This window comes from Dermacentor albipictus, chromosome 3, assembly GCF_038994185.2.
Source record: "Dermacentor albipictus isolate Rhodes 1998 colony chromosome 3, USDA_Dalb.pri_finalv2, whole genome shotgun sequence".
Lineage (NCBI taxonomy): Eukaryota > Metazoa > Arthropoda > Arachnida > Ixodida > Ixodidae > Dermacentor > Dermacentor albipictus.
Genome location: NC_091823.1, coordinates 121,299,290 through 121,321,510, shown reverse-complemented (window position 1 = coordinate 121,321,510; position 22,221 = coordinate 121,299,290). Strand labels below are relative to the sequence as shown.

At 48.4% G+C, this 22,221-nt stretch overlaps 1 protein-coding gene across 1 annotated transcript in view; it reads left to right on the top strand.

Annotated features, from left to right (window-relative positions):
* LOC139057563 (solute carrier organic anion transporter family member 4A1-like) overlaps positions 1-10,682 on the top strand; it is a 79,509-nt gene extending 68,827 nt beyond the window's left edge. The window contains exons 12-14 of the mRNA XM_070536004.1: positions 7,786-7,991; positions 9,443-9,507; positions 10,203-10,682. Coding sequence (XP_070392105.1) covers positions 7,786-7,991; positions 9,443-9,507; positions 10,203-10,456 — 525 coding nt within the window. The 3' untranslated portion in view covers positions 10,457-10,682. The remainder of the gene's footprint in view (positions 1-7,785; positions 7,992-9,442; positions 9,508-10,202) is intronic.
* The last annotated feature ends 11,539 nt before the right edge of the window (positions 10,683-22,221 follow it).

The window sequence follows — 22,221 nt, the reverse complement described above, 5'->3', positions numbered from 1 at the left end:
TGGGTGGGTGGATGGATGGACGGACGGACGGACGGATGGATGGATGAATGAGGGTGGGTGGGTGGGTGGGTGGATGGATGGATGGATGGATGGATGGATGGACGGACGGACGGATGGACGGACGGACGGATGGACGGATGGACGGACGGACGGACGAGGGTGGGTGGGTGGGTGGGTGGGTGGATGGATGGATGGATGGATGGATGGACGGACGGACGGACGGACGGATGGATGAATGAGGGTGGGTGGGTGGGTGGATGGATGGATGGATGGATGGATGGATGGACGGACGGACGGACGGACGGACGGACGGACGGACGGACGGATGGATGGATGAATGAGGGTGGGTGGGTGGATGGATGGATGGATGGATGGATGGATGGATGGATGGATGGATGGATGGATGGATGGATGGCTGGACGGACGGACGGACGGATGGACGGACGGACGGACGGACGGATGGTTGGATGAGGGTGGGTGGATGGATGGATGGATGGATGGATGGATGGATGGATGGATGGATGGATGGACGGACGGACGGATGGACGGACGGACGGATGGACGGATGGACGGACGGACGGACGAGGGTGGGTGGGTGGGTGGGTGGGTGGATGGATGGATGGATGGATGGATGGATGGACGGACGGACGGACGGACGGACGGACGGATGGATGAATGAGGGTGGGTGGGTGGGTGGATGGATGGATGGATGGATGGATGGATGGATGGATGGACGGACGGACGGACGGACGGATGGACGGACGGACGGACGGATGGTTGGATGAGGGTGGGTGGATGGATGGATGGATGGATGGATGGATGGATGGACGGATGGACGGATGGATGGTATAAGCGTCCCCTTTGGAACGGGGGGGTGGGTTTCTCGACCAAGATCCAGGTATTATATTGCCTAATGGCCTACCTATGTTAAAGAGGAAAAAAAATAAAAAAAAGAACACGATAAATTCCCATAACCAAACCTTCTGAACATCTTTGTAAACTTTATTTTTGTACGCCTCCTTTGTTTGTCGTTTCCCTACTTTTCTTCCACCACTCTTCCAGTCGCCTCTTACTAATCTCTACCGCGGACATGTTTACTTTCCCCCTGCTCTCACTGAACTCAAGGGCTTCAAGGAGGCCAGAGGTGCCTAAATCGACCGCTGAGTAGATATCTTCATATTCTACTAAAACATGCTCCATCGTTTCCCTAGCTTTGCCGCAGCAAGCACATGCTTCTTCCTTGTTGTATCTTGCTTTATAAGTGCGTGTTCTAAAGCATCCTCATCTCGCTTCGAAAAGTAAAGAGCTTCCCTTTGAGTTATCATGAATTGTTTCTTTCCTGATTTCGTTTTTCCTCCTAAGTAGTTACTCATAGCAGGTTTATTTTCCATTGCCGCCACCCATGATATTATCTCAGCCGCTCTGATTTTCCGCTTGACGTTCTTTGTTGCCATGTTGCTCATAATAAAGGTCGCATACTTGCTGGTAAGCTTGCTAACTCTTTTCCTCCACTGTGAATCAATGTTTTCCTATACAAAAACCTGAACACTCTCCCAGTCCATTTGCTTTCTTCCATATTCTTCAATCGTTCTTCATAATCAATTTTACTATGAGCTTCCCTCACTTCAAAACTTGGCCAGCCCATATCACCCCGCACAGCTTCATTTGTAGTCTTCCTGTGAGCGTCCAATGCGAGGCTTCCCACTGACCTTTGGTTGCCATCGAGTCCTGATTGTACCCCTGATTTCAAGTAAACAACAGCATTTGCAAATGCAAGTTCTCGAACCATTACACCTTCCCACATACCCCGGAGCACCTCGTACCTACTGTGTCCCCATAGCGTTCTGTTTCATTATGGCAGCATTTCTGTTCTCCTTTACTGTTATTTGTTTTACCTGTGTTTTCATATTGTCATGTGTATAAAACTATTTACACCGTGTATTTACAAGGCGTATAAAAACAGCAGCCGAGAATCCCAAGAGGCCGTTGCACTTCGTCGTCTTCACCGTCGACGACCTTGTTCTCTTTTCCCACCGTAACAATATATCTATGGCCTTCGTTTGTATATATACCAATGTATTTATATTCTTTTACGCGAGGTATTTCCTGGCCCTGTGTTGTCACTGTGTGTTCACTGTTCTCATTGAATATCTAACACCTACTTTTTTAACACTAAATTTCAGACCTAAATTCTCGCCTCCCTTTCCCCAAATATTAGCCGGACGTTACATATCACTTTGCTTTTTAGCCAGCAACACAGTGTCGCAACACATCCTTTCTGTCGGAGGCAGAAATGCAGCAGAAGTATATGTTCCAAGCAGAAACGGGCGGCAGATGGATGTTCCACATCCGCCGCCTAGGTATGTGAGTACTGGCGCTTGTTAAAACTCTCAGGGTTAGTTCTAGAGGTTACGGCGCCCCGGGTGTCCAATTAGTAGCGTATCGCACGCGTAATGCGAAGACATGGGATCGTTCCTCACATGCGGAAAATTGTATTTCCATCCACTTTCAATTCCATTAATTTATCATTTCTTTATTTCAATTACTAAGTACAAGTAATTTACCCTGTGTTGTCCTTGGTGCCTTTGTTTGTTGGCTCCTTCTGATACCATTGGGTATACGTATCATGCGGCCGCTGCGTATGTGTCCGAGGAGACCATCGGCATCTGCCGCTCATCAATGAAACTTCTTTTACGTCAATTTGGGTCGCCTCAAGTATGATATCACACATACACGGTGACGTTCACGTAATGCGATTTCTCTTGCAAATGTAGGTCGGCGTCAAAGTTGTGCGTTTTCTTTTTCGACTCTCAAAAGGTGCGTTATCACCAAATATGACCTTCAATATAGCGTTTGTGCTCTTTCAGGGCTTTGCCTGGGAGATATTCAACTAAAAGGCTTTCGCTGCTACCAAAGTGGTGGACGAAGACTGATACGATTTTTTCGTTGATCATACAATAACGAGGTGTTTGTCACAAGACTACAAATATTGCCTGAGTGACTGTAGTGCTTATGAGGCATAACATGTAGCCTTGTGCGTTTCCGTTCGTGCACTCAAAAATAAATATAAACTGCTGACACGCGCGTGGTAGAAGCGAAATGCCATACTAAAACGCTGCTGCCACGCACGGAAGTGACGTCACAGTTATGATGACGTTCTTTAAACAAGTATGGCGTGTTGCGGTTTATAGTTTTGCGCGCGCTGCTGGAGCTGCTTCAGCTTTTCAGCTTAGCTAAAACACAATGTTACGGTTTCTTACTGTGTTGTGTGATAGAATGTTGTTCTAGTTAGTTGCGCTGGAAGAACCGGATGGTGTTCGATCTTGCGATCTCGAGCCACACTTGGGCGCAACGCTGGAGCAGCTCGTTTCTTTATGCCTTGGAGCGCGTTTATGGTTGGTAGTGTGGTCTTGTGCAGCTCCTGTTACGTTTTTTAGTGCTGTTGCTCTTGTTTGTTGAATTTACTGATGTGAATGGAGCATATGTAAGCTCTCAGTTTGGCAGAACTTTTTGACATTCGCCACGGACACTTGCTGACATTGCCTTCAGGCGGGAACAGGCCTTTCTGTTAGATTCACGTTTCACGTCCAGGCTTTCGTTACTAGGCTTCTGCGTGCGTAAGGCGACACGAAATGTTTGAATGCACTTTGTTCATCGACAAAAGGCGCCCTTACTTTGCACAGCGATTTGGAAATGTGTATGCACCCTACATCGACGTCAATGCCGACGCGCACCACTTCTGCGTTTTCGAGCTCGAGAGCAGTGTGTCGACGTGGTGTCCAAGGCCAAACAGGCATCCGACTTTGCCAGAAGGCGTACACACAACTTAAAGAATCGCTACATACGACACACCCTGCAATATGCATGATCCGTGTCGACACCATATGCAGTCGGCGCTGTGCTACCACGACTCTTCGAAACCGACAGTCCAAATGAGGCGACATGTCGTGCTGTTTCGTAGATGCAGCACAGTTCGTTCGAAGCTTCTGTAGCTTCGTAACGGCAACGTTATTCGTACTCGCCGATATTACACAGTGACCCAATATGCAGTCGGCGCTGTGCTACCACGACTCTTCGAAACCGACAGTCCAAATGATGCGACATGTCGTGCGGTTTCGTGGATGCAGCACAGTTCGTTCGAAGCTTCTGTAGCTTCGTAACGGCAACGTTATTCGTACTCGCCGATATTACACAGTGATTTGTACACACCACACAGCCACAAGGAATCGCAACGGTACGTCCTCCCACTGCGTGCACGCGTGTGTAGGCGCCGACAGTCATTTTCGATTTTAAAACGCAGCACAAAATAAATGCTTTATTTATTTAGGCGTAGTGTATTTAACAACAAAACGATAACGTTAGCATTTCATGTATATTTTACAAAGTTTTCTTTTTGTGACGTCATCATGCGTGGCAGCAGCGGACTCCACTTGGGGTCGTCTGCTGCCACGCGCGTGCACCCAGCGCCGGCCAAATAAATATTAAACTGCAATTGCTATTGCTTGGTATTTCGGCAACGCAAAGCCGATAAAGACGACTAAACATATCAAATCATCGTAGGTGGCGGCAGCGCCTGCCGAGTCCGGCCAACAACTGCTAGGCGGTGTTGGTCCGGCCCAGCCGTCACATGCCCTTGCGTTCGTGGCACCGCCGCATGAAGGCGCCACCGGTACAAACTCATCCACAGCTCCCGAGAACGAACGCGAGCGGCGCTGCGAGCGCCGCTCGCGTGACGTCAGGGCACGGACTCGCGCCTGTCGTCTGCTACAATTCGGGCGTTGTCCGGGCGCTTTCTGCGGTGTTTTCGTTTGTTCGCCCTCGTTCTCTCTGCTTGTATACTTATGGTGGTCGTCTCAAATATATTTTTACGACGTCTTCCTTTGCGAACATATATTCAAAGAGCTAATTTCTTAGACAACTATGCAGCTCTCGAAGGCAACGCTACAGTGCCAGCCGAAGCGACGCAGACCAGCCCATTGCGGGTTTTTCATGCGCGGATAGACAATCGCAAAAGCATAGCCTATAGGAATCCAGTTATGATACCATACCTGCCGCGGTGCAACAAGTATGTGACAAAGCTGGCTATATATGACTTCTACAGCAGTTACGTTGATTTTATTCCGCTAAAATAGGTTTGCTCACGACGAGTAGTTTATGGTATAATATCGAATTTTTGCATTTCCTCACAGAAACGCTCGGCAGTAGCACGGGGACTTAACTAATACCAGAGGTTAGATTCTACACGCCTCTCTTGATTCTTTAACTGCCTGTCAACATTAGGCGGTTCTTCACGTGTTTAGTTTTTTTTAAGCGGCGGAAATTTGAAGTAAAGTTAATGAAGGCTTACAGCTATTTACAGAGTACAAATAGGAATGTACCAATATATATTTCTTTTTCCATGTTACACGTTCAACTCACCTCTTTAGGGCGCGTTTGTTAATGATTAATAATATAAGTTATGTTCCTCTTTTTTTGTCTATATTACCAAGTGTATATCATTTATTTATTTCAATGCCGCAGTGTGTTTTGCATTGTTATTGTGGAAATATTTCACTGTTCTTTCGTATATTGTATAACTGCAATGTTTTATGGCCACTATATAAATGTAATTTATATGGCGCTTGATGTGTTACCCCATGCAGCCATATTGTACCTAAGGGGGTGAGGTTACCTCAAGCCGCGTCTGTGCGACTTTTTTCCCTCATCCACCTCCACTTACCACTCCTCTGTACATGTGTGTGTGTAAATGGAAATTAATCAAATCAAACTCACTTGAGAAATTTACTGGTGCTTGCTGCTTGAGGAATATACATGACGAATCTGTTTGGCGAACTGACACAGGCTGCTCGGCCCAATTTTTTTAGTGAAGCATGCCTGCTGGACCGCATAGCTGCAGCCAGAAAGAAGTCGAAGCGTCAATGATTAGTAGTATGGGACATATTGAAGATATCGAAATTCCCCCGGTGGAGGGTCAGAAATCAAGTGAAAGTATATGCAAGGCTTGTGGTGCTTTCTTTATGAATGTTTGCGATTGGATTGGAGCAAACTTAATTTGCCTGCAAGGTTCTCTTTTATGTACCTACGAAGCGAATAGTTATCAGTTTGTATAATTGAATAACGCTGGATCGAGACATGGTGAGACAGAAGGTGCTTGAATTTTCCTTTTGTATACAGGAAATCTAAGCTGCGGTGTAGTAGCTCGAGAATACTTTAGCCATTCCAGTTGGCGCTGTAAAAAAACATGCTTTATGGTTTTTATTCGAAGTTGTAGTGAACTGATGGGTTTCGCGAACATAGCGTGCCTCGCCATACGGACAGTCGATTGCTACCGTTACGTGATCAGGGGTGTGCCATATTGTCGATAAAGGCTACTGAGGGCCACTACGAAACATTTCATCACTTTCAATTGAGTGACTCTCGATCTTAACAACGAAACTTTTCTCTCAGGTGATTGCTACTTTGGTGTTTGTGAATTAACTATGTAAATGCTCTACATAACGCGCCGTCGTGTTAGCAGCCATGAGCAATTCGTTTTTTGGAGGCCTGTTTCAGAGGGGGATGAAAGTAGCAGCAAACTTTTTCATAAGAAATGCGCGCCTAACTATTTTTTTACGCATTAATGAATGGCCATATTTGAATAGAACAACACACCAGAGTAATAGGAATCATGATGAGAGCTTCGCTGGACAGTGTCTTTCTAAAATCAGATAACGTGTTGACGCCAATTACCAAATTTTTCTTCCATGTAAAATGCAATGCCTCTCATAGCTAAATACTAAAGGAATGTTAAATGTTTAGCGTAGCATCATACACAACTTCGCGCGTTGAATTTGCAGATATTCTTTTTTTAGTCAAAATTTACCGATAGACACGGCGCATATATGCATTGCAAAACCTAGTAGACCCCTTTAAGGCTACTTAGCTTGCGATATCCAAGCCGCAAAGTTTCTCGACTCACACGCTTTTGAAGAAGAAACTGTGGTTCAGGCTTGGCAGCAGAAAGAAGCCGACCAATCCTTCAATAGTTACGGCTCGAGCCACCCATACCCCAAGCATACACGAAGGGAACGAGCGCGCGCGGCAGCCGAGCGAGCCGGAGCGAGCGGCGTCCTGGCCGTGACGTCACTCGCGAGAGGGCGCCACTCCTAATTCTCGGGGCTAATAACGCTGGTTGCGTTCAAAGGCGCATTGCACTGCAGATATTCTCGTTCGGGGCATCCTTGAGCGATATTAGAAGGTGCGCGTAAACACTGCCTCGCGAGCTTCGCTTGTACATGAATTCTAACAGGGCCCGTTGGATCTGCTGCAATTTTTATCAGATTCCACACTGCCGGCCGTACTCGTAGAAGCATCAAGCATCCTGTGTAACCACTTCCTTTTGTACAAGTAAGACGGTTGTTAACACAATGACGGAGGTTTGAAATGATCATTTGTCGAAAGAGAAATGTCACTGGAGACAACATTGTCTCCTTCACAGCAGCGCGCTGCACTGGCGACAGCAAGCCCACTTGTCGAAGCGCTGGCTCCAGTGCAATGCCTTGTTCCACTATATTATAGGTCACTCCATTCTGCAAGGTGTATTGACATTGAGGGCATATTAAACCACCAAATGAATAATTAAAGAAATACGTGAACCATCTACACCACGTTAATGATCTTTTTGCGGGTGTGGTTGCCGTCCTCCCCTCGACATCGCAGAAGACGCGCTGTCTCTATCTACGCTTTATAGGACTAGTGTCTATTCTCCTTCTAGCGAATCAGCGCGCGCTTCCTGCTCGCTTGCAGATGTACAGCGGCTGCACGTGCATCAACAGCACGCTCAGCGAAGTGCCGGGCCTGAGCGCCGACCAGCTTCTCCTGGAGGCCGTGCAGGCGACCCGTTCGCGCTGCCCGACCGCGTGCGGTCTGCTCTTCCCGTTCCTGGCAGGCGTCTTCCTCGCGTTCAGCGCAACATTCCTCAACGCAGCTCCTTCAACCGCGGCGTCCATCAGGTGCGCAGGCGCATCCTCGAACAGACCCGGTTTAATTGAACCTAAGCCTAGCGTCACCAAAATCGATTCTGCCTAATCTATAAACTGTAGGCCTACCTAATGGAACCTTCTACTGGTCGTTGCGCATCAGTGCTCCTGCAGCGCAACAGTGGTCGTGCAGTGAAGCATTCACGCTGCGTCAATATCGCTTTCGGAGCGAAGCCTTCTTTACCTATAGTATACGCGTTCACGCCAGACTGGATACCGGCGCGAAGTCTATAGAGGAAAACACAGAACTTCGATGAAAAAGTTTGCAGCTTGAGCAAAACACATCGCGTGCAAGAACTTCGTCCGTTTTTTATTGCGATTGAAAAGAGTTATACAAGCACCGCGACGCATGGCCACGCAGCAAACGTACGTTACCTACCTTTTGTGACGAAAAAAAAAAATACAACCAGGAAGGTGACGGCTGATTTACATTTGAGCGTACAGGCGACCAGAACTCCGCCTGCGTTATCCGGTCATACAACCACGAAATATTATCTACCATGCATACATGCACAATTAAATGTTTCCCTCAGCTGAGTACAAAGTGTCATGTAGAGCTAATTAAAAGAGCCATGGCTATGTCCTTAAATCCTCCTCTCATTGCAAATCGGAGCCTTTCCCTTCAATGTGCACATAAACATCTGAATGTCTGGGTGAGTGAAATGGAATCCCTGTGAATATGTGAGTCAGCCAGACTAAATCAATGCGTATCAAATATGTGTCGGCGATTTCAGGAAGATAACGTCAGCCTGCAGCCAACATCCGCCTTCAGATCCTGAAATATATGGTTTGAACTTTGTTCAGGTAAACGAGGATGAAACCTGCGTGTGCTTACTGACAGTCATTTCTGCGTGGCACTTCTGCAGTTTCCAAGCTTAATGTACCTTCGTGCGTTTATTTAGTGTACAACCTGGAAACACGTGCAAATAAAAATTGGCTGAAGGCTTAGCTTGGTTAAGCCTGGAAGATTGCGAATGCAATACCCTTGGCTGCGCCTTGGTTCGGCTGATGGTGTGGACATGGTTGCCCTTTGTTAAACTTATGGCTATACATCATCCGACATAGCGCAAGGCAGCGCGCCGACCACTGCGAGGAGCCGAGCTGTAGCCCCATTTATCCTCCTAGCGTGACGTCACACCAGCGTGCGCCCTCTTTCGGTAGCGCCGCAGCAGCGGCGCGCAAGGCTTCGCCTCCACCATTGATGCCCACGAGCTGGGGCCCCGTCTCTCGGTCTGGCGTGACGTCATACGGTCACGTGACGCGCAGCTGCGTAAGGAGGCGCCACTACCACCGATAGGCCGAAAGTGCGAGCAGTATTGCTTTCGCAATAAAAATCTTGCTGGCTTCATGCCAATTACGTACAACATAAACAAGCTTCCAAGTTGCACTTACGGATGATGCATTCTTTGCATTAACGTGCACAGGTGCGTGAAGCCCGCTGAGCGGTCGCTGGCGCTCGGCATCAGGCAAATCATCGGACGCCTTGTGGGTGAGTACGACAGGAGATGTGCAGGCACTTATCCTGGCCATCTTCTGCGGTTGAATTGTCGCTGCAATTATCTTAATTGACCAGCGTAGTGACCTGTAAATACCGGGAAAACATTTCTGAGGATTGCACAAGAAGACGCGTGAACTTGAACAATTTGGCATTTCAAGGGAAAGGCCGACATTCATGTAGAAACGTTGTCTGTCTTGTTCTTCTTTCTTGCCTGTTGACGTGACCGGAACTCCGTACTAAAAGCAAGTACGCTTTAAGCGCAGACGTAGAGTATATGAGCAACACGTGGGTCTTGCGTGGCGCTGCCAGTGGAAGCTCCGAAATTGAACTGCAATAAATGGCATACCTGATCAGTCGAGGTACGGCGGTATAGGTATATTGTAGCGAAGCTATATAGAATTCGTTTAAACTGGGTAGCTTCTGAGTAAAAGCTGGCTTACAACGAGCGCTTTATAAGCGGCCGGTATACCATTGGCACGCACACTTTTGTACGCGTTGCCGCATAACAAAATGCACATTCCGGAAGGACCAGCGACGCATAATGTCCCGCCTTCACTCATCTCTGCGAAACACGCGGTTTGTCCTGACTAGCCTACATACACGATCCGTCCCTTCGCTGCACTGCACGAGATCGGCGAAGCCGAGCGCGCACACCCTGTGTATTAACCGACGCGTTCTCCCGACAGGGTCCATCCCGGCGCCAGTGATCTTCGGCGGCATCGTGGACCAGACGTGCGTGTCGTGGCACCGGTCGTGCGGCAAGAGTGGCGCCTGCGTCGTCTACGAGAACGCGGGCATGTCGCGTGGCCTGTTCTACGCGCTGGCCGTCACTCTCTCCCTTAACATGCTGTGCTACTACGGGTCTCTCCTGGCGCACCGACGCCACGCCCGCCAGCGCGCCAGCGCCAAGAAAAGCCGCGCTATGTCGTCCAAGGACTAAGCGCGGTGCCCGGTCGGTGTAGCTGCGAGGTTGCCCCTGTGCACCAGGTCCCATGCTCTGGTCCACAGAATGTTGCTGCCAACGCAACCGTAGCCAGGCAGCAGGCTGCTGCGACACCACGTGACAGTGGGTGCTTCGGGATTGTAGGACTCGAGCTCTCTCTCCCTTTCGCAGAGCCGCAGCGATGAAATTTACTATTGCAATAAATGATGGCGCATTGCGTGCAGAGCGTATGTCTTGCAGAGACCGCACGGTGAGCCGACAACGCCTTACGCATTTTGTCTCACTATATAGGGCGCTTGGGGGGTGCTCTAGCAGTTCCGACAATGGAACTGTCATATATATTGTCATATTGTCATATTATGGCACCCACAATGACCAAGAAGAGGGTCCGCTTGTTGGATATGATTATATTCATACAATGGCAAATAGCCGCAACGGGCGATCGGCCAAAAAGCGACCGGTACATTTAAAATGAGAAGAAATGTGCAATTATAAGATGCCTGCTTAGTTATATTTCCTCGAACAGAAACCTTAAGAGTCCTTTGATTTCAGTTGCCTGCGCCTCTCGAACCACTGATTATGAAATGAGTGCCGACAAAAACAAACAATGTTGCCAGGTATCCTCTCCGACCTCGCCGGCAAATTGTGCATTGGCCAAGAGACGGACGTACATTTTAAATAAATAAACTAACAAACAAAATTTATTTCTAACACTTGTCTCATTGAATAGCACAGGTGTGCTCGCCGTGTGCCGACGCCGAGAACGTACACGGCATTTCCAGAAGGACATCCAAAACTTTTTAGCTAGTCCAGTTTGCATCAGATGCGGTTACATTTCAGTTTATACAGAGTGTGAAAAGGACAAGACCATTTCACTCATGTTAACGCGCAACTTCAACGCGGACATTCAGAGGGTAGATCGCCGATTTCATGAAGACGACGTAGGGGTTGGCATTGTTCCAACCTAGCAGCGCAGACTACCTCGCAACATGCAGAATAGGCGGTATCATTGACCACGTGTTCATGCGAGGCATACGTTTCATCAACGTGGTCGTTTCATACTTTGTTTCATGCTTTACGTACATACTACTTTCATACATACTTTCATACCTGCGTTTCATACTTTATGGAGCATATGCCTCTGCTTTCTATACTGCCTCCACCTGCCGCAACAAAAGACACGCAAGATGCGAGTTGCTCGTCTACATAAATGAAATTACAGAGTCCTAATAAACAAATCGAAGTATCTCAAAGTGTGCCTTTAAAGTGTTCCCCTGTAGTTTTAAAAGACACTTATTCAGCGCGAACACGCCAGTGGCCCCTACGAAACTTGCGAATCAGCGCTATGTATTGCGCGGGCCAACGGCGCTCCGCACGAACTGGTGACGTCATATCACGTGATGCGCGGACCGCGGTCTAGAAGCGCAATTTGGTCCGTCGTGTGGGTCGACACTTGCGTTTAATTTACGATACATAGTACTGGACTCTCGAAAGACCTGAATAAAGTATTCGGCATGACCTTGCACTGACATTAAAAACACACAATAGCTAACACAGTTTAACCATTCTTTCTGCGTTTAAAGTAACCTTCGCTGGATGTATATTACAACAAGGTGCGTTATATCTGTTGCACTTTTTTTTCCGGCCACCAAAATGGCTAGCTGTGTACCTGCTCTGCTTCCTTAGTCTTGAACGCAATGGTGCTGTGACCAGGATGAAGATTCAACGTTGAAATTCCCTACAGATGAAGCAGGCCCACTGAACAAAACCGAAAAATAAATCATCGGTCTTCCCATCGACACACCAACACCCAGAACCCCCAACCATCCTGCCACATGACCGACCATGGTTGCTTAAGGCCGATCCACACGACGGACCAAATTTCTCTTTTCGGGGGGGGGGGGGGCTTGAGCCCCCCCCCCCCCCCCCCGAAATTTTTTCGTGCTGTCCATGCACCGCCGACCAAAGCGACCCCCGGCGCCGGAAATCACTCTGGATTTGGTCTAGAATGTCTTTTTGACACTCGAAAAGACATTTAACCGCGAAGATTGCGAACTCGGGCTGGATTTCGTGGCAACGCGCATACACCGGCAGTCACATAACGCCAAGCAGTGCCATCCGAGCAGAAAGTTTCAAGGGCGCTTTGATGGTGAGCGGGCTCGCCGCGGCATCTCGCTGAGGCCACGGAATCTATGGAGCGCATGTATATCAATTGCGAAACTTTATGGGTATAAATCTCATAAGCTCTTGATGTGAAACGTGCATTGACATTTCCAAAGTTGTGCTTTAAATTTTCAATTGCGGAACTTTGTGGGTTTAATGTTGTTATAAACATTTGACGCCAAAGCTCTATTGACTTTTCTAAAGTCTTACATCGGAACATACAACGAGACAAGCCAAATCAACACACTAGCAGACGAGTTGACAAAGCACGCAGCGAGGTCCAATGGGACGATGCGTTGGGGTGGTTCATTTGTGCCGTCATGTCCCATAAAAAAATATCAACATTTTTTTTAACCTACGAGAACATCCATGTCAAGACACTAAATCCAGCCAAAGTAACTACGTTCTTATTTATTTTTTCTACTTTGACTTTTATTCGCCGAGGACACATTGAGCCTCTTCAATTTTTTTTTGTTCTCGCGACCCTACCCGCGGGCTGCCAGAGCGAGCCAGAGCGCATGTTTTTCTCGTATGGCCCCGACCACCGCGCGGTGCACTTCGGTTGGCGTTCGGTTTGCTCTGGCCGAGTGGATTTTCACCTGACAGAGTTTTGGAAGCTTTCTGGCTAGCAGACGAGAAAAAAAAAGAATGGTCGCTCGCCGCCATCACTGTGGGGACTCGAAGGATTGCACCGGGTTCCTTGAGCGGAACCTTTCCGGAAAGTCTTGTTTCGCCGGTGTAGGATACTGAGCAGTATGCGTATGGTTCTCAGTGGGCCAAGCGTCTCATGTTTTCTTCGGTATTAATTCCGCAGCCCCATTAGGTGCCCGTTGTAGGCATTTGATTCTGGCCAACATACTTTCCTACGCGTCTTTTTTTTTTTCATTTCGGTGCCTCCGCCCCACAGAAAAAAAATACACTGTTGCGTTACAGCGAATTGTCGCATGGTGAAAGTTCGATTTTGATACTTCTTTTGCGGAAAGTAATGGACGACGGGACGCTTGAATTGCCGGATACGTTTATTATATTATTGCGAAAGCAATTATATGGACACTCCAGGCGCATTCCTGCCGTCGCCGTTGCCCTCATGTTTCGTATAAAGTCCAAGGGTGATAAAATCGTGACCACGCGTTGCGTGATGTATGTGCGAGTGAAAGCGTAGGAGGGGTGGTGGAATGGGTGAGCCTACGATGGTGGCTCAGTCTTGTGTGCGCAAAGGAGAAAAGCGGGGAGCAAGCGCGCCGCCTACCGTCGCGCGCAATACATCGGGGTGAGTGGATGGAATGGGGGCGGAATCTAGGATTCTGTGAATCCATGATTGTGCAACATGTTTATTTGCCTTGTTTGATGCATTATATACAGTTACTTTTTCTTACATACATAGACTCATTGGAGACTTATACGTATACTTAAATATCTTGTTGCGAGGTTTTGTGTACACATGCAGTGAACTTTGTTTCCAGTGACACTTTTTGTCCTTTATCAAGCCGTATTTTCTCATTTGTATATCCCATTGTATCTTTGCATTTCTAATGTACGAGGGCGAGTCAAATGAAAGTGAGCCTACCCTAACCACGCAATAATGGTTCGGTTCATTATCTGCGAGGCATGCGCGTAGGAGCACGGCATGTCTCATTTACAAAAGTGAAACGCAGGTGTGAAGATAAATGTTCTTTAATGCTCTCATACACTGGGTTGAATATGGTTGCGTCACATAATGGGCCCTTCAAAAGTTGAACAGCTCGGTGTAGCGAAGTTCTTGACAGCTAAAGGTGTTTCCAAAACAGAATTTAATCGCCGTATGGCTGCCGTTTACGTTCAACACGGCATTTCTTTGGCCACTGTGAAGCGTTGGAGCAAACGGTTTAAAGGACGTTGTAAAGACATTCGAGGACCGGGCCAAAACCATCGTGCAATCACCGCCCACACAATTTCAAAGGTTCATGAGCTGATGAAACAAGAACGGAGGATAAGCATCGATGAACTGGCAGACGGTCTGAACATCAGTCACGGTTCGGTTCACGCCATAATTCATGAGCTTCTCGGTTATCGGCTCTTTGGTGTGCAATGGATCCCCAAGATTTTGATCCATCGCGAGAAGACGGAGAAATTTCGCGCTGCCTTGACTCATCTGATCGGGTATCACAATGAGGATGATGACTTCTTGTTTGCAATTGCGATCGGGGACGAACCTTGGTGCCACTACTACGAGCCTGAAACACGACGGCAAAGCTTACAGTGGAAACATTCGAATTTACCACGCCCAAAGAACGCAAAGGCCATCATTTCCACTGGAAAGGTGTTGTTGACTTTTTTTTTCGGTCGTCAGGGGCCATTACTGATAGAATTTGCTAAATCTTGAGAGGCTATCAATTGTTTCCGATATTGTGAAACGCCAGAACGGCAGCATGTGGCAATCAAGAACGAACAACGTGGAAAATTGACGAATGGGGTCATCTTGTTCCACGACAATGCCTGTCCCCATGTCGCTTATGTGGTTAATACAAAACTGGCAAAGTTGAAGTGGGAAACGCTGCAGCATCCGCCATACAGCTCAGACCTGTCATCTTGCGACTTCTACATTTTGGGGCAACCGAAAAAACAGCTCAAGGGAACCAGATACAGACTTTTTGAAGCAGCAACCCAAGGAGTTTGATAAGACGGGAATCACGCGACTCGTTAGTCAATGGGACAACTGTCTAAATTTTAATGAAGACTACTTTTAAATCAAGTACCCCGTTGTTGGCTCACATTCATTTGACTTGCCCTCGTATATCTTGCAGAATTCCTGCTTTATATACGTGCCCTCTGTTGCGACTATAATTTCGGTGCAATTACTCACGATACACGACCGGTGACAGCTGCTCCTGCTCAATACATTAAAACAAATCACAGCGTCATTGAGATTTTTCACTGGCCATTGCATATATAGCAGAATGTAAGCACGGTTCCTGAATGACAAAGTTTCATTAACATATTTGTCCTCAACTTGTTCAGTTCATTGCCTTTTAATTTTTCATATCAGCGGCATGCACTGCTTTCCTGGTTTCGAACTGATATAGTTCTAAAGTTCGTGTGATATTTTCTTTACTTAATAAATAGACCAAAATATGGAAGCATTGATATCAGTTATTTTGGGCAAAATTTTTGGCACATACGAGTATATTCTTTTATGAAAAAATACATATTTTATTGTTTTGACTGTGCGTAGGGTTCGAGAATTCGTTTGCAGCATCTTTGGCAATGACAATGCAGTTACTATTCATGGATTTGATCCCTTGACAAATTGTTTAAGAAGAAGCTTTAGCTCGGGCCCAATCCGACGCGGCCTATTCAAATACTTGTAAAGCGCAGAAACGCTTTTCTTCGATAATCCTGCTAATCGCTTTTATTGAAATTGGTTGCATTTGAGAGAGAAAGTTAAATCCTAGTTCTGTTGGAAGCACAACTTCGATTTAGGGCCTGAATTTTGATTAAAATATTTTGAAAAATTCGAAAGCTTGAAAAAATAGAAGCGCGACGATTACAAACTAATAGCTATGCATGAAGAACAGACATTGTGGTTCTATAAACGGCATCTATTATAGCAGTCAAAGCGGACAAGTTTGCTATGTCAATTTGTATCTTACGTGAATTGGTTACGTTGTGCACAAGGGTTCTGCACAAGCCGTATTTCCACAATACAAAACTTTTTTAGATTGATATGTAACATATCTATATTGTCCGCTGTAGATGTACTATTAGGTGCAATTCCCAGAATTGTGATATTATTTTTCATTGTTGAGTCACGGAGTTTTAAACCTGATAGTTTCGTTTTCTGAGAAGTTTTGATTTGGCCAATTTTTAATAAATAATTGACCACCTAAATGAAAAATTCAAAACCAGTAGTCACTAGAATTAAACTTTTTCTTTTAAATCCAACAAACCTCCTCAAATTTGGTGAAGTGGTTGCAGGGAAAAACGAATTCTCCTTCTACAAGTATTTAAATAGGAACACCCGAGCTAAAGCTTCCTCGAACAAAATTTATATATATATATATATATATTGAGAAAAGGTTTATTGGCGGCTCCTAATGTAACGGCACAGCAGCCGGGAACGGCGAAGCAGCCCGAAGCACTGTCCAAAACGGACGCCAGCAATCAACAGCGCGAGCCGAGACGAGCCGCGCGTTGGCAATGCGGCTGTGCCGCGAGGCGCGTCTTCTTCTTCACAATCTCCCCCCGGACAAAAAGAGCCATCCTGGCGCCTTAAGAATCGGGAGGCAGAGGGTCGTGGTAGGGCTTGAGACGCGAGACGTGGACAATGTCACGTCCACGCCGGCGCAAGTCTTCAGGTGGTGACAGGGGCTCAATGAGAAAATTCACCGGGGATGTTTGCTCCAAGACTCGGTAAGGCCCTTCGAATTTTGGGACGAGTTTCGAGGAAAGCCCCGGCGTTTGGAAAGGGACCGACAACCACACAAGAACGCCTGGAGCGTAGGTCGTGCTTGGATGCGTGTCGAGGCGGTTTTCTTTCTGGCGCTGCTGTTGCTCTGCCGTAAAGGAGCGCGCTAGCTGGCGGCATTCTTCGGCTTGTCGGGCGACGTCGGAAACAGGTAGACACTCGGAGGCGTCAGGACGGTATGGAAGGAGCGTGTCGATGGTATGCGTAGGCTCGCGGCCATACAGGAGGAAGAAAGGTGAAAATCCCGTAGTGGCCTGGATCGCGGTGTTGTACGCGAACGTGATGAATGGAAGGATGCGGTCCCAGTTACCATGATCAGACGCCACGTACATAGAGAGCATATCACCAAGTGTGCGGTTAAATCGCTCTGTGAGCCCGTTAGTCTGTGGATGGTATGCCGTGCTTGTCCGATGAATAATATGGCATTCCGAAAGCAATCTTTCGACGGCTTCGGAGAGGAAGGCGCGACCGCGATCGCTGAGGAGTTCCCGAGGTGCGCCGTGTCGAAGCACGAAGCGATGTAGGACGAAAGAGGCTACATCCCGCGCTGTAGCACTTGGTAAAGCAGCAGTTTCGGCGTAGCGTGTCAAATGATCAATAGCAACGATGATCCACCGATTGCCGTCTGGTGTCATAGGAAGTGGGCCGTATAGGTCGATGCCGACGCGATCGAAGGGTGTGGCAGGGCATGGGAGCGGCTGCAAGGCACCAGATGGGCGTAAAGGCGGCGATTTGCGGCGTTGACAGTCAAGACAGCACCGAACAAACTTCTGTACAAAATTGTACATGCCGCGCCAGTAGTAGCGGTGGCGAATGCGTTCGTACGTCTTGAAGACTCCGGCATGGCCACACTGCGGATCGTTGTGGAAAGCGGCACATATTTGAGACCTTAAGCTGCGGGGAACCACCAGAAGCCACCGACGACCATCAGGAGTGTAATTGCGTCGGTGCAGCAGCTGGTCACGAATGGCAAAATGAACTGCTTGGCGTCGGAGGGTTCGGGATACAGGGATGGTCGACGATCCAGAAAGATAGTCGAAAAGAGAAGCGACCCACGGGTCACGACGTTGTGCGGTTGCAAAGGAGTCCATGTCGAGGGATGACACGGAATGTGCGGAAGTTGTTGCGCAGGCCGAGTCTGGAGGTAAAGGTGAACGAGACAAGGCATCTGCGTCGGAGTGTGTGCGTCCACTGCGGTAGACGACGCGAATATCGTACTCCTGGATGCGTAGTGCCCAACGGGCTAGGCGGCCAGTGGGATCTTTCAAGTTGGCGAGCCAACAAAGCGCATGGTGATCTGTGACCAAGTCGAATGGGCGCCCGTACAGATATGGTCGGAACTTGCCAAGTGCCCATACTAAAGCCAAGCACTCTTTTTCGGTCACGCTGTAATTGGCCTCAGGCTTCGTCAGTGTGCGACTCGCATAGGCGACTACATATTCGGGGTAGCCCTCCTTTCGTTGGGCGAGTACGGCGCCGAGACCGACCCCGCTGGCATCTGTATGTACTTCAGTTGCAGCTGACGGGTCGAAATGGCGAAGAATAGGTGGGGAGATGAGCAGACGACGCAGCGTAGCAAAGGCGGAGTCACATGCAGGGGACCAGCAGGAGAGGGCGGCGTCACCGCGTAGAAGCTGAGTCAATGGCGCCATGATCGATGCGAAATTTCGAACAAAGCGCCGGAAATATGAGCATAGGCCCACGAAGCTTCGAAGTTCTTTGATGGTCTGAGGCTTCGGAAACTCAGCGACTGCTCGAAGTTTTGCAGGATCGGGTAGAACGCCGTGTTTGGACACAACGTGGCCTAAAATGGTGAGCTCTCGCGCGGCGAAGCGGCACTTCTTGAGGTTGAGTTGAAGGCCAGCGTTCGTTAGACAGGTCAAAACTTGTCTAAGGCGGAGCAGGTGAGTAGGAAAATCAGGCGAGAAAACCACGACATCGTCGAGGTAACACAGACATATAGACCACTTGAGGCCACGCAGAGTGTTGTCCATGAGTCGTTCAAAGGTGGCAGGGGCGTTACAAAGCCCGAAAGGCATCACCTTAAATTCATATAAACCGTCAGGTGTAATGAACGCGGTTTTCTGGCGATCAGCCGCAGCCATGGGGACCTGCCAGTACCCTGAACGCAAGTCAAGGGACGAGAAAAATTCTGCGCCCTGAAGACTGTCGAGGGCGTCATCGATGCGCGGCAAAGGATAGACGTCTTTGCGCGTTACCTTATTTAACCGACGGTAGTCGACGCAAAAGCGAATAGACCCGTCCTTCTTGCGAACGAGAACGACAGGAGATGCCCAGGGACTATGCGAAGGTTGAATAACATCACGGCGCAGCATATCTTCGACTTGGGTGGTAATGACACGACGCTCTTCGGCAGAGACGCGATATGGTCGTTGACGTAACGGCTGATGTGAACCGGTGTCAATGTAGTGCCGCACTTCCGACGTGCGGCCCAGGTGAGGTTGTGAAACGTCGAATGAACTTCTAAAGTTGTGCAGGAGATCAAGAAGGTCGGCGCGTTCGGCAGGTGTGAGGGTATCGGCGATGGCATGCGAGAACGCAACCCTGGACGTTTCTTCAAGCGCGGACATCGAAGATGCTTGGCCGGGGTCGACGTCAAAAGAGTCTCCAGGGACGTCAACCAAAGACGAAGAGTCGAGGAGTTCCACGAAGCCAAGGCATTCACCAACGAGCAACGTAAGAGGCGCACAGAGGGGATTGTAAAAGTAGAAATTGCTGCAGCCGCCAGCCATGTCAAGCGTCGCGAAGGGTAGTGGGAGAGATTTACGGCTCATGAAGACGTCGGACGGCGTGAAGAGGACCGTTGCATCAGCGATGGCATCGCAAAAGACGGGGACGAGGGCGAAGGAGCCAGGTGGAATATCTGTGTCCTCGCGCACGGTAAGTTTAGAAGGGCGGTCGCAATCTTCGTCCAAGGGTGCGTCACAAGGGGAAAGGTCCACGACGTCTTCTATGTAGCTTGTGAACGTTTCCGCCGTCTGCTGTGCTCGGGCGCGCAAGCGCTGTTCGGCACGGAGCTTGCGAACAGCGGGTCGGCCGAACACTTCCGTAAAGGTTGTCTTGAAGACTGACCATGTGGGCACGTCACTTTCGTGGTTGTGAAACCACAGTTGGGCAACACCAGCCAGATAAAAGATGACGTGAGTTAACTTGGCGGGATCATCCCACTTGTTGTGTGCGCTCACCCGTTCATACGACGCAAACCAGTCTTCTACGTCTTCGTCGTCTGCACCGCTGAAGACCTTGGGGTCCCGTTGTCGTGGAACGCCGGTGCAGGTGACGGACTGTGGCGTCGGTGCCGTTTGGGAGGAGCTGTCGGTCATGGCGGGTGGTAGCGTTCGTGATCTCAGCTCCAGGGTTTCAAGCGACGGGGTTTGAGTCCCCGCACCTCCACCAATTGAGAAAAGGTTTATTGGCGGCTCCTAATGTAACGGCACAGCAGCCGGGAACGGCGAAGCAGCCCGAAGCACTGTCCAAAACGGACGCCAGCAATCAACAGCGCGAGCCGAGACGAGCCGCGCGTTGGCAATGCGGCTGTGCCGCGAGGCGCGTCTTCTTCTTCACAATATATATATATATATATATATATATATATATATATATATATATATATATATATATATATATATATATATATATACACTACGCACACCACACCACGCCATACTGTGCACTGGTAGATACGGATGCAATAGTTTCCTGTCCTAAACAGAACCCCATTGCAAGTTTCGTCTTGGTCAAGCAGCCATCCGCGGTACGTCGGACGTTACAGGCGCTACGGGCCCGCCGGACGCGCCGCGGACCTCAAGGACCACTGGCGTTGAAAAGAACACAGGTCTCAGCGCCTAAAGATGACAGTCAAGTGTATAGTGCCCTGTATTTGCCTTTTGAACGTCGCTATTGAAAATAACAAATAAAACTTCAGCGTACTAGAAGTTGCTGCTTGAGTGATATTGTAAACAAACGTTTGGAAGAACTCGGAAGCGAAACTTGTTTGGGAAGTAAGTAGCGTATGCAGTGCGGTCTTCACTGGTTGCCCGGATGATGTCGTTTTGTTCTCGCGATTTGCCCGGATGTTCTCGTTTGAGTACCCGAATAATGGCACTGGCTTTTGACTCAAGGTCATTAGAAGGTTGCCGACAACGGGAACTAAAAGCATTTAATGCTTAAAACACCCGTGTACACGTTAAAGAGCCCCAGGTGGGAAAAATTAATCTTGAGTCTCTCACTACGGCGTGTCATAATGAGATCCCAGTTTTGGCACGTAAAACTCCAGAATTCTTCAATTCTGTCCTGACATTGATTCCGAACTTACAGCCATGGGTCGAGCTGTGAGTACGAAATTGATCAACGATATGATAGCACTCACGGAGACGACGCCGACGCCAATAGATGAGCTGACTGAACGATTGAATGTCTTGCTGCAAAAGGAGGCTGCACTCGCTGAATTTGATAGTCAGATTGAAAAATTTGCTGTGTATGAAGGCCTACAGGAAGAGGTTAACAGTGTTGGACAGTACGAGCAATTAATTACCATTATGAATAAGTGCGCATTGCGCTTCTAAAACTCTAACTTCAACCTGAAACGTCACAGGTCTCTAGGTTATACCCACATCCCAACAATCACGCGCCTAGCTCCGGCTACCGAAACTTGAGGTCCCGAAATTCCATGGAGGTTTTATGGAGTGCCAAAAATTTGGGGACCAATTTGACTTGCCCATTCACCAGAACGACCCGTTAGCGGACGTTGAAAAGCTGGAGCAACTTCGAAGCTAATTTACGGGTAAAGCTGAAGTAGTCGCCAGAGGTTTTCCGACTACTAAGAAGAGGTATGAAACCACCATCGACGTTTTGAAAGAACGGTTCGGGTCGACTTCTCATCATCAACGAATCAACGACTACATGAGCGGTCCGGTGGATTTGCACAAGGTGCAATGCTGCGATGACTTTGAGGAACTGAAACTACACGAGACGATAAAGGCGCATTTCGGGTGTCTTGAGAGCCTCGAAGTCACCATCAAAGGCCAAAGTGTTCTGCTTAAGGCCGCTATCATCCAAAGTCTGCCGCAAGAGATTGTGCTAAAATACAATATGCGTCTTTTGTCACAAGAATCAGCACTTGGATCTGGTAGCG